This window comes from Podarcis raffonei, chromosome 2 (assembly GCF_027172205.1).
Source record: "Podarcis raffonei isolate rPodRaf1 chromosome 2, rPodRaf1.pri, whole genome shotgun sequence".
In the NCBI taxonomy this organism is placed as follows: Eukaryota; Metazoa; Chordata; class Lepidosauria; order Squamata; family Lacertidae; genus Podarcis; species Podarcis raffonei.
The window spans coordinates 54,163,417-54,175,662 of NC_070603.1; the positions used below are offsets into that span (position 1 = coordinate 54,163,417).

The 12,246-nt window shown below is 39.5% G+C and overlaps 1 protein-coding gene across 6 annotated transcripts in view; it reads right to left on the reverse strand.

Annotated features, from left to right (window-relative positions):
- Positions 1-12,246, reverse strand: part of LOC128407814 (uncharacterized) — an 83,310-nt gene that overhangs the window by 19,360 nt on the left and 51,704 nt on the right. For all 6 annotated transcript variants that reach the window (XM_053376652.1, XM_053376650.1, XM_053376649.1 and 3 more), the window contains 8 exons: positions 10,839-10,954; positions 7,980-8,198; positions 6,885-7,037; positions 6,120-6,280; positions 5,465-5,574; positions 4,314-4,432; positions 3,049-3,261; positions 1,324-1,467 (listed from right to left, as the gene is read on the reverse strand). In XM_053376652.1, coding sequence (XP_053232627.1) covers positions 1,324-1,467; positions 3,049-3,261; positions 4,314-4,432; positions 5,465-5,574; positions 6,120-6,280; positions 6,885-7,037; positions 7,980-8,198; positions 10,839-10,954 — 1,235 coding nt within the window. The remainder of the gene's footprint in view (positions 1-1,323; positions 1,468-3,048; positions 3,262-4,313; positions 4,433-5,464; positions 5,575-6,119; positions 6,281-6,884; positions 7,038-7,979; positions 8,199-10,838; positions 10,955-12,246) is intronic.

Genomic DNA, 12,246 nt, shown 5'->3' on the forward strand with positions numbered 1-12,246 from the left:
CAGAGCTATGATCAAAGAAACATGCTTCAAGCCTTATTTACCAGGCCCACCTCACAAGATCAGGTTCCACCAGTGTGCACTTTTCAGGTACCACAGAGCATAAAGCTGTCTTCTTCTCTTCCATCACTGTGCTAAAGCAGAACCCTTCTTGTTAGCAGTGAAATAATATGTCAATCAAACAGCAAAATGCACTCTATTTTTATGTTGTGGACCACCCTGAGAACTACGAATGAAGGGTGTTATATAAATTTAAATAACAAGAATAATAATAAGAACAAGAACAAGAACAACATGCAACCTCTAATCCTGGAGTGACTGCTTGGAAAATAAAACAAAAGTGGGCACTATACTCCCTGAAACCATCTGATATGAGGCACCTTCATTTGTATAAAATTATCTGAAAAACTAACCCTTCACAATTATGGGCATTCCTCAACTATTTTGGGAAATGCAAAGATTTACTAGTAAGCAAAATAAACTAGGAAAAAGTGGATCTTTTATTCTTGAGCTAAATGTCAGAAATTACAAGACATGAGGCTTGTTTTGGACATTTTACCCAACACAATAAAAACTGCCCTTTATTGACAAATTACGGAAATCAAGCAAGCTCATTTACATCATTCACTCCCTACAATTAATTCCAAAGTATCACTACAACACATGGTATTATTTAAAAAAAATGGCACTCATTTTGATTTGATTAAGAAGTAGCTGACTTTCTTCCAGAGAACAAATATAAAGCATCGGCCTCTTGTAAGAAACAATTAAATTGTGGAATTGCCAATGATATGGTTTTTTGCCCATGATCAGTTTTATTTGTTGGAAAAACTTAATGCTGTTATTTTCCATACTGTCTTTGAAAGAAGGATACTGGATTATTGCCAAATAATTTGTTGAATTTTAAGCTTGTTATCATAAAACATAATTAATAATCTTATACTACAATCTTTATCAAATCCTTGATACTTTGAGTGAAATCTGAATACTATCTCTATTCTCTGATTTTTTAATATAATTCAAGTACTGAGCTAATCCATTACTTCAAAAGGCTGCTAACCTTTCCTTCCAACCTTGTGAGTAACAAATAGCAGCGTTATTACTTCACTTAGCTATATCCCCCTTGCATTTTGACATTTCAGCTTCACACCTTTCAAAGAAATAGGATTGGTTCTATATACTTAAAGGAATTTAATTTCAGCTGAAACCAGAAAAGGATCATGACCACTGTTTGATATTCCTACAACTTTTGTCATAATGTGGATTCTCATATTTATGGGAGCAGAAATTTTTAAGAAGAAGCAGAGAAAGGGGTTCCCAGATCACCTTTTTTGCAAGCGAAAGTAGGGTCATTTTTGCTGCAAAACAAGCTGTCACCACACAACCCTGTGTAGGGGTTGCATGGCACATCATCACCACACTTGCGGCATATTTGTTCACAGTTCTCCCCAAATCTTCCAGCGACACAATCTATGAAAGATGTAAAATGTTATAATACAGTGAAATACAGGAATTGTGGGCTACATCTGTGGATAAATCCGGCTACAGCTGCATAACAAATGGATTACGAAAAGACAATTTTATTCAAAACCCAATTTTAGGACAGGGGACGTGATGTATTATAATAATAATAATAATAATAATAATAATAATAATAATAATAATAATGATGATGATGTCATTATTTCTACCCTGCCCGTCTGACTGGGTTGCCACAGCCACTCTGGGCAGCTTCCAGCATATACAGAAACATAATAAAACATTAAAAACTTCCCTATACAGGGCTGCCTTCAGATGTCTTCTAAAGGTTGTATAGTTATTTATCTCCTTTACATCTGCTGAGAGGGTGCTCCACAGGGTAGACGCCACTACCTAGAAGGCCCTCTGCATGGTTCCCTGTAACCTTGCAGTGAAGGAACTGCCAGAAGACCCTTGGAGCTGAATCTCAGTGTCTGGGCTGAACGATGGGGGTGGAGACGCTCCTTCAGGTATCCTGGGCCGAGGCCATTTAGGGCTTTAAAGGTAAGCATCAACACTTTGAATTGTGCTCAGAAACGTGCTGGGACCCAAAGTAGGTATTTCAGGACTGGTATTATATGGTCCCAGCAGCCGCTCCCAGCCACCAGTCTAGCTTCTGCACTCTGGATTAGTTGTAGTTTCCGAGTCACCTTTAAAGGTAACCTCACATAGAGTGTGTTGCACTAGTCCAAGAGGAAGATAATCATGGCATGTACCACTCTGGTGAGACAGTGAGCAGGCAGGTATGGTCTCAGTTGGCATACCAGATGGAGCTGCCCTGGACACAGAATTAACCTGCGCCTCCATGGACAGCTGTGAGTCCAAAATGACTCCCAGGCTGCATACCTAGTTCTTCAGAAGCACAGTTACTCTATTCAAAACTAGGGAGTCCCCACACCTGCTTGCCCCCTGTATCCCAGAAACAGTCCTTCTGTCTTGTTAGGATTCAACCTCAATCCGTTAGCTGCCATCCAACCTCCAACTGCCTCCAGACACTCACACAGGACACTCACACACCTTCACTGGCTCCGATTTAAGTGAGAGGTAGAGCTGGGTATCAACTGCAACCTGGTGAACACTCAGCCCAAACCCTCTAATGATCTCTCCCAATGGCTTCATGTAGATGTTAAAAGGCATGATTGAATCATCCAAACATGAATATGACATAGAATTTAGTATCTACCAGAAAATAGCGTAGCAGTTGATGACACATATTTGTTATGCCCACATTCATTATTCTTTGTCTCTTTGTTGTCTTTGCCCACTGCGAGTATTTAGATGGTAAACTCCTTAGAGCTACAAGCCTTCTTTTACTTCTATATTACATATATCTGAAGCATCCCCTCAATATGTAGAAACCACTGCCTCATTTAGGATGGCCCAGTGTCACTTTCTAATTAATAGGCATGCACCCATCCCAAAATTGTTATTAATAAAAATAATACAGACAAACCAGTTGCATTTGAGTTAAATTATATAAATTTCAGCAAAGAGATAAAAGTAAATAATTCTGCACATACTTGTACTGCATACCTGATTTAATCCAGGTTTTCACACTTTTGTCCCTGGTATTGTATATGCTTAGACCAGTGTGTATCATGAAATCTTTCCCCGCTTCTACCACTCCAATACACGTTGACAAGACTAAACAGGCCTGTTTAGCCTCATTTAAAGTAGAATACTTAGGAGCTTTTCCATCAGGAAGGTAAAATGCTCTTCCAATGAATTCGGTAAAGAGATCAACATCTGTTTAAAATAAAAGGAACAGTCAACTTAAATGAAATGTATAAAATATGACTGCTCCTAATTATTGTGCAGATTTGTGATGTGCAAGTGCAACCTGCCAGTTCACAAATGGACAGATATACTCTGATTTAAGGGCCCCAAACTAGAGCGACTGTTGCCACAGACAGACTAACAGATAACAATGCATTGTTATGTCTTTTTCACCAAATTAATTTTTTTCTAAAAGATTTCCCTTTTCATTGGTACAGACGTTTGTCTTGTCAAGGACCTGAGCTTTCAGAAGTAGTACACATTTACACACAAATGATTGCAGTGCCAAAATGGCCACACAAGTAATATTGATATTGAATTTAAGGATTGTACTTAAGACACTTTAAGAACTACACTGAAATGGTTTGAAAACCAAGGTGCGGCTTCTGATTGGCTGCAGGAACTTCCTGCACTCAATCGGAAACCGTAGAAGCGAAGTCGGATGTTCGGCTTCCGAAAAACGTTTGCAAACCAGAACACTCACTTCTGAGTTTGTGGTGTTCGGGAGCTGATTGTTCAGGAGGCAAGCCATTCGACTACCAAGGTACTGAACATAAATTGATATGTGAGTGTTTTAAATGTGTGGATCTGGCCTGCAGCTTTTTTATTGTTTTAATGTATTTTTTTATTAAAATGGTGAGTGTGGTCTGTCAAGAGTATATTTTAATGAAGAAAAGTGGGACAGAAATCAAAAATAAAATAAATAATAATATGCATAATAATAATATGCATACTTGTGAGTCAAATTCACTGAAATCAGGAGGGCTGCATGGCCAGAGAAAGTCAATAGGTTTTAAGAGAGCTTAAGGAGGTATGATAGAGTATGATATAAGAGAGCTTAAGGAGGTATGATAGAGTTGTTATAACTCATTACGTATTGTCACTTCGTGTCTAGTGCTGATCTGGTCAAACAGATTTCACATCTTTTTGAAGAACTATCATTTTCGAAGCACACATTAGTTTCTAGCCAGAGTCAAGTTGTGCATCTGTTTCTGAGAGGCAAAAACAACTTCTTAATTTACCTTGTCTCTTGCAAATCCATTTTCTGTGAAGAGAACAATCAATCACAGAAAGATATCTCTTGAAAGCAACTCCACAATCAGAAACAGATTGTGTATATCTTCTGTTTTGCCTAACCACCCTGCCAGCAGTTAAGAAGGAGAAAAAATGTACAGATTCTGATTAATTAAACCATTCCTTAAGGCTTTCTCTATTTCAACATTACTACGGGAAGTTTTCAAAACCACACAATAATTTTGGGCAACAAACTTCAATTGCATTCTAAAATTAGCAACCTGAAAAACCATATAAAGATTTAAGGCTGGTTCAATCTGAGTAGTAGCATTCTGCTTGTATATATCTCGTCAACTAACTGTATGGAAATAAGAAAAAGTAATGGTCAGAAGAGGAAAGAAAACTGTGCAGTATAAGCTAGAATCTAAAAGAGGTTGGCAGGGCAAGACTAGCCAGTAAGCAAAGAGAATCTAGAGGAGACACCTGTTCCTGGGCAAGGCACAGAAGGAACAAAGAAGGATTTTTTGGAAACCATATCTAGTATAAAGATTGAGGCTGTGCAATCTCTGCCTTTATTGGGCAGGAGGAAGAGACAGCCCATTCTTTCAGTGTCTCATCCTCACTTATGCTAGAGAATGGCAAACTGCCTCGAAATTGCCATAAATATCTATTCAGTTTGGACAGTGATATTTTGACTTCATGTATGAACAAGCCTTTTGCCCATGTGCACAACTCCTTCACAATGTAAACATTCAAACCTGTAAGTCAAAACATGAAACTGCAATAACTGGTTTTGAACCAAACCAAGATACTAAACCATAGTTTGAATTTGGTTTAATATACTATCTTGTGCTAAAGGTGAAAACCATAGTTTATAGGGTCAGATGAAATAGGAAACCATGGTTAATTTGAGATTTTTTAGTTTGAAGAGAAGAATGAAGAAGCTGAATTGACAGTCATTGTGGTTTTAGAGACTTGAAAATCAGCGAGATCCTTACTGAAACAGAAAGAACCTCTGAATACTTTCTTAAAATAAAGAGCATGTACTAGAATCTGAATATATCACATGATCATTTTTTCTATTGAGAAACTGGACTTTACTAAGGCTCTGAAAACAGTATTTTCTGCTAATACCAGACTATATTAGAAAACATCTCACCATGCATTTTGAAAGATTGAAGTTGTGTTATCTACCCAAATATATTGATATGACCGCTTGCTGAAGATCAAACCAATCCAGCTGTCATCTCCTGTATACTGTACCCACATCTGTAAGAATAAACAAATCTGAGCTGTTCTTTATGGTGTAGGAGCAGAATACGTTTAATATAAACCAATATTCAGAAAAGGGAAAAGTCCTAAAACCTATTTTATAGCAAGAATCCTAAAGCCTTATTTCCAAACAACCTTTGAATCTAAAGTCTAAAATACTTCTATTCTTCTTAGGTAACTAATGCTGCAGTTGTAACAAGAAGTAACAGCGGCTGGCTGGAGACGCTACTGCAACAGAGTCCTTTTGTGCTGGAAAAAGAAAGACCCACGCAACTGGCCTCACTCATGATTGAAGAAGCTACACACACAAATCATAGTTACGTGATAAAGTAAACGGGGGAGGTACCTCCCATGTTGGGTAGGTATCTGAATTGCTTAAATCTGAATGGAAAAACACCTGCAATTTGTATGGCTTCTAAAATGAACAAAAGAAAACAGTCACAGAATTAACCTAATTAAGTCTAATTCACAAACCAGCCCCTATCCAGTATGAGAAGGATATAAAGCAATTACACACACACGCCCCAGCTCACAAATAGTACCTTTTCATGACTGTTTGTAATTTTAACTAGGTCTGTTCCCTTAAATCCTTGGCATGCAATCCTGGCATCGGTCCATGTGGCTGTTTTTGTGTGTTCCACATAGTAACATGACCTGGAATAATGGTACCACTGGGGCTTCTTTGGGCACGGATTTGTGAAAGCTTAAAAACCAATACAGTAAGTTGTAATATAACTTTGAAACCACAAGATACACCTGCATATCTATGTAATTTAATGCATTTCCAGCTGTGAGCAAACCATACTGAATAAAAAAATAAAAAAGAGTTAAGTCCAGTCAGGGCAACTATGGGGTTGTGGCACTCATCTCGCTTCAGGCCAATGTTTGTTCACAGACAGCTTTCCGGGTCATGTGGCCAGCATGACTAAATCGCTTCTGGAGCAACGGAACACCGTGACAGAAACCAGAGCACATAGTAATTGTAGTACCTTTGTAGCACTTCAGAGAGCACTACCTAGTGAGTTTGTGGCTCAGTCGCTTAAGTTACTATTACATGCAGCAGTTTCCTGTATCATTTAATTTTACCGTACTTACACAGAAAACTAATGTTGAGTTAAATGGTAAAATTTATAGGAAAGATATTAGTAAATGAAAACCAAAATTTCAATAGTTAGTAGAGTTAGAGTGACTTCTACAGAGTGGATGACATAAATTAAAGGATGTACTAAAAGAAAGGTAGAGAAAGCCACATAAAATGAGAGAATAAAAAAGGAAAACCTATGTCTAGAAACTGTCATATTTTGTACCTTTTGCATTACACTCTGGATCTGGGGAGTCCAAGGTACACTTGGTAGGGCCAATGGCTACACATTCTCCAGTAATCGGATGGCAAGGTAAGTTATTGGCACACTTTTTGCAAATGAAGTGACAATTTGTACCAAAAAATCCAGGATTGCAAACTAGAATAAAATTTGAGAATTAAAACAGCAAAAGAATAAACTAAAAACCAGATTAATAAGTACATTTCAACATTTGACTTTTACTATGAGCTGTTTCGGGTATGCAAATAGAGCCCAACTTGCTCTGCACTTCCAAAGTATATTACTATTGGTTGGCTCCAGGTTAATATTACTAATATGTACATGCATATGCAGAAGTTAAGTCCCTCTGTATTCACTGGGGCATACTCCCTCCCAAGTGTGCATAGGATAATAACCTTACTGTATATTTAGTTCTTTTCCTAAATAAAAAAAGTGATTCACAAACTGAAGATAGGTTGTTGTTGTTGTTGTTGTTGTTATTATCCCATATTAGATTTGGGAAGAAACATGAAGAGAGCAGAGAATGACTTGCCATCTAGTGAGCAATAAATGTGGGACTTGGGGGCTCACAAGTCAGTTTTCTAGCCACTGTGCTACACTAGAGTTCATTAATTGCGGATTGAATGAAAAATAGCTTATTTGATAGAGAAGTTCAATTTTATCTGAAAGAGGCTATGATTAATTAATTTATTTAATGTATTTCTACCCCATCTTTTGTCCCATAAGAGCAAAATAGTAATTAATGCTTTGATGTTGACATCACCAAAGCTGTAAACTCTTGGCCCAGCTGGACATATTTACTTTTGGAACCAAACAGTTCCAGAATCATTTAGATTTAAGAAACTAAAACATTACATAAAATTTAATAAGTTCTACTATTTTTAGGATCAGAGTACTTTGGATAAGTTGGCAACAATGACAATGCCGTAACAAGAAAGAGACGTACATAGGAGCCAACAGCATGCATCTGCCAGTTAACAACTTAAGAGGCATTTCATAAGATTAGGAAAAAGATAGTTTGGTAGCCACAGCCACATTGTTATAGATAAGTGTATAGATAAGTTCCTTTAAGTGACTCACCAGACTTCACATATAAGGTGTCATGTGCATCGACGCTTTTGAATATATTTGTTCCACTAACCATATAATACTGGCCTTGTGATAAAACTATACCAGTACAAGTAGTTTTCTCAAAAATGCAATCCTCTTCAGCATCACTCAAAGTATAGAACATTTTTGGCAATGCGTTTTGTCGTTGTGGTATAATGTGACCTTTGTATTCCTGGAATATATTCATTGCTGTCCAAAGAAAACAATCATAGACCGTGATTTTTACCATCAGTTCAAAGACTAAGATGATATAAGAAGAGCCTATTGGATCAAGCCAATGGCCAATCTGGTCCAGCATCCGATTCTTACAATGGCCAACCTGTGGGAAACTTGTAAGCAGGACTTGAGAGCAACAGAACTCTCCCCTTGTGTGGTTTCCAGAAATTGGTATTCAAAAGTATACTGCTTCCAACCAATATAGCCTCCATCACAGCTAAGAGTCATTGATAAGACTTTTCCTCCATAGATTAGTCTAATACCATATTTTTCGCTCCATAGGGCGCACCGGACCATAGAGCGCACCTAATTTTTAGGGGGGGAAATAAAGGGGGGGAATTCTTCCCCCCCTCCCCAAGCCCCAAAGAGCAAAGAAGCCAAGACAGCGAGCGGGATCCATCCCGCTGGCTGTCTTGGCTTCCTCTGTTAGCCGTGTGTAACTTCCCATGACCCCAGCCCCCAGAACGGGTCCGGGAGCGGCGGCGAGGTTGCGCGCAACCTTCCCTTCGCTCCCAGAGCTTGCCGGCTCCGAAGGCTTGCGGATAGCTGCCTGAAGCCCAAGGTGCGCAGCGGGAGTTGGCGCTGCGCTCCCCGGGCTTCAGGCTGCAATCCACAAGCCTTCAGAGCCCAGCAGCAACTCCCGCCGTGCTCCGAAGGCTTGCAGATAGCTGCCTGAAGCCTGGAGAGTGAGAGGGGTCGGTGCACACCAGTCGGTGAGCTCCAGGCTTCAGCGAAAGCCTTCATTCGCTCCATAGGACGCGCACACATTTCCCCTTCATTTTTGGAGGGGGGAAAGTGCGTCCTATAGGGCGAAAAATAGGGTACTTTTTAAAGCCATCCAAACTGTGATCACAGTTTAACTATGCTCTGCCTAGTTCTAGTGCATAATTTTATAAACTTCCATCATGCATTGCCACCTCTTACTCATCTTTTTTCTCTAACCACAACCCCAAAGTCTTGCTCCTGATTAGTCACTGCCAGATCAGACTCCATGAGCGTATATGTGAAATTAAGATTTTATTTGTCCAACATGTACCACTTTCCTCGTTTACATTGAACTGCATTTCCCATTTTCTGCTTCCTCCTACTTAACAAATTTCTGATCCACAAGAGGATATCGCCTCTTACTCTGTGACTGCTGAGCTTACTCAGGTGTCCTTGGGAGGTACAGTGGACGCTCGGGTTGCACGTTCGCATCCCACAGCGCCGCGCCTGCGCACGTACAAAGAGTGATTTAGTGCTTCTGCGCATGCGTGAGCACTGAAACACAGAAGTAACCCATTCCAGTACTTCCAGGTTCAGTGTGTTGCGCAACCCAAAAATGCGCAACCTGAAGCATCTGTAACCCGAGGTATGACTGTACCTTGTTGGAAAGCTTCTTGAAAGTCCAAGTACACTATGTGTATTATGGAAGATCAAGCTTTCTCAAGGACACCAAGATATCCAGCGAGTATCATACATATACCACAAAAGGGTTTGTTCTTGAAAACAGTTTGGAAGCTTCAGATGGTACAGACCTCAGTGGTCCAAATGTTGATGAGAGTGAACATGCAAAACATTTTACTATGTTCTTGACTAATCTGCTTACAGATCATTTACTATGATTTTCACTAACCTGTCCTGAATTCCAATTCACTTGTGAATTCAAACTGCTGGTCATTATTTCCTGAATTCCTGCAAAGCACGTTATTTCACTGTACCACCCTCTCCTGGAATTAAGATTCTAAGTTGAAGTCATGCTTTGCATTCCCTCAGCCATAGAAATGAGATGAGGAAGGTGAAGGGAAAAGGCTTATTCATTGGCGGCCCTTACACTGTGGAACACTCTTCTGAGAAAAGCAATTTCCCCCGGCTTTGTTTTACCAGCACGTTTTTCCAAAGATGTTCAGCTGTTGTTATGAGGAAGGTGAAGGGAAAAGGCTTATTCATTGGCTGTTGTTATGGCAACATCAAGTAATTTTGTTGTTGATTGCTCAGTGTTGGAAATCCAATACAGTGGTACCTCGGGTTAAGAACTTAATTCGTTCTGGAGGTCCGTTCTTAACCTGAAACTGTTCTTAACCTGAGGTACCACTTTAGCTAATGGGGCCTCCCAGTGCTGCGTGATTTCTGTTCTCATCCTGAAGCAAAGTTCTTAACCCAAGGTACTATTTCTGGGTTAGCAGAGTCTGTATCCTGAAGTGTCTGTAACCTGAGGTACCACTGTACTGATGTTTAAGGTGGGTTTTCTTTCAAGTTTTCAAACTATACAGGAAAAGGCAGTGTGTACTGTACGTAATAGCCTAGCTATTATTATTCATCTTTTAGTAATATCCAAATAAGATTATTGCACCCAGGAGCCACAGAACCATCAACATCTTATTGTACTCCTTACCACCCTTCTCCACAAGGTCCCAGCGCAGGCTACATCATATAAAAACACAACGCAACTGAAACAATAAAAAAACCTTTAACTCCTAAACAATAATTCCACATAACACATTGCAGAGAGGACAACATTAAGCAGTGGGATGACTCTTTAGAATATTCCTTGCTTTCCCTAGGTGAGAGACAGTACTGAATAGGAAGAATATAAAAGAAGGAAAGGGAGCAAGAAAAAAAGCTAATACTTACATTCTTCTCTTTCACATATAAAATAAAACTTCTCAGAGCACTTTGCTGATTGCAGTAGTCGCTTACTTTTGAGAATAGTACCGCAGCCATCACGTTTGTCCCCTTCTATATTTAACCTAAAGGGAGAGGCAACATTTTGAACTACAGCTAGGAAGAGAAAAATATTCATACTAATTTTTATAACATAATCTGTTATATCACACACCAGTGTGCAGAATTTGGGAGGGTCACTTTGAGAGCACTGCTGCATTAGAAATAATAATAATAAATAAGGCAGGTGGCCTCTGAAAAAAGAATGTTGCAGTGTAGAATATGCCTGTTCAGGGTTCTACCAAGTTAGCCATGTTCATTATGCTCCATTCCATTTCCCTACACAGTTTTCTAGTTGTCATCTTCCTCCATCCCTCAACATTCTCAGTTTTCACATGGCTGTTTTGGAGTTCCCACCCTTTAGGATTTTCTCCCAAAGATAGATAGATAGATAGATAGATAGATAGATAGATAGATAGATAGATAGATGATAGATAGATGATAGATAGATTTTACTTCTGACAATCTTGAGCAATCTATTATTATTGCAGACTCACTCACAGGGACTCCCAGCTCCAGGGAGCAAGGCCTAAGCCAAGAAGGTGAACTGGACAGGACAATCTGAGATTTAAAAAATTGGCCACAACTTTATTTATTCCAGATGTAGGTTGGATTTGGGTTAGTTATTGGATGTATATCCCTCACAACTCTTGTGCTGGAGGGCTGTTGCATTAAAGGGTCAAGCTCAGGATTAACAGGTCCTCCACAAGCCGCAGGTCTACAGGGATTACATTCCCAAAATGCTGAAGAAAGCTCTATGGCCCATATGCCAAATGCCTTGGCTTTTGGACAGAGATTTCCTACTCGACCCGTTATTGCACAGTTCTGGGGTAGGGGTGATTCACCACTTACCCCCCCCTCACATGTTGCTAGACTAGTAGCCACTGCAGACCCTGGGGACAGACACAGACAACTTTTATCAAGTCTCAAGCCTGGCTCACTTTGCCTGACTAGATTGGCCAGGATTCAAGTAAATAGATGTTGGGAAAGCCTGCCACTCCCCAGTGGCCGGCTTAGGAGTTTCCCAATGGCCAACCACCTAACCCAGATGTTGCTCTTGAGGGTAAGCATTTGGAGTGACGGGTTGCAACAGCCGCCCAGCCTGTGACTGGGTAAGCAGCCATTATCATCATTATCATCATTATAATATTTATTTATATCCCACCTCAGAAACAGCTAAAAGCATGGAAAAAGCAGTCATTTAAAACATTTAAACATCAATAGAATATGAATGTTTAAATACTAATATTGAAATAATATATATCTGAATGATTTATTAAAACATACAGATCATTATAATAGAAGCATCAAGCACCAG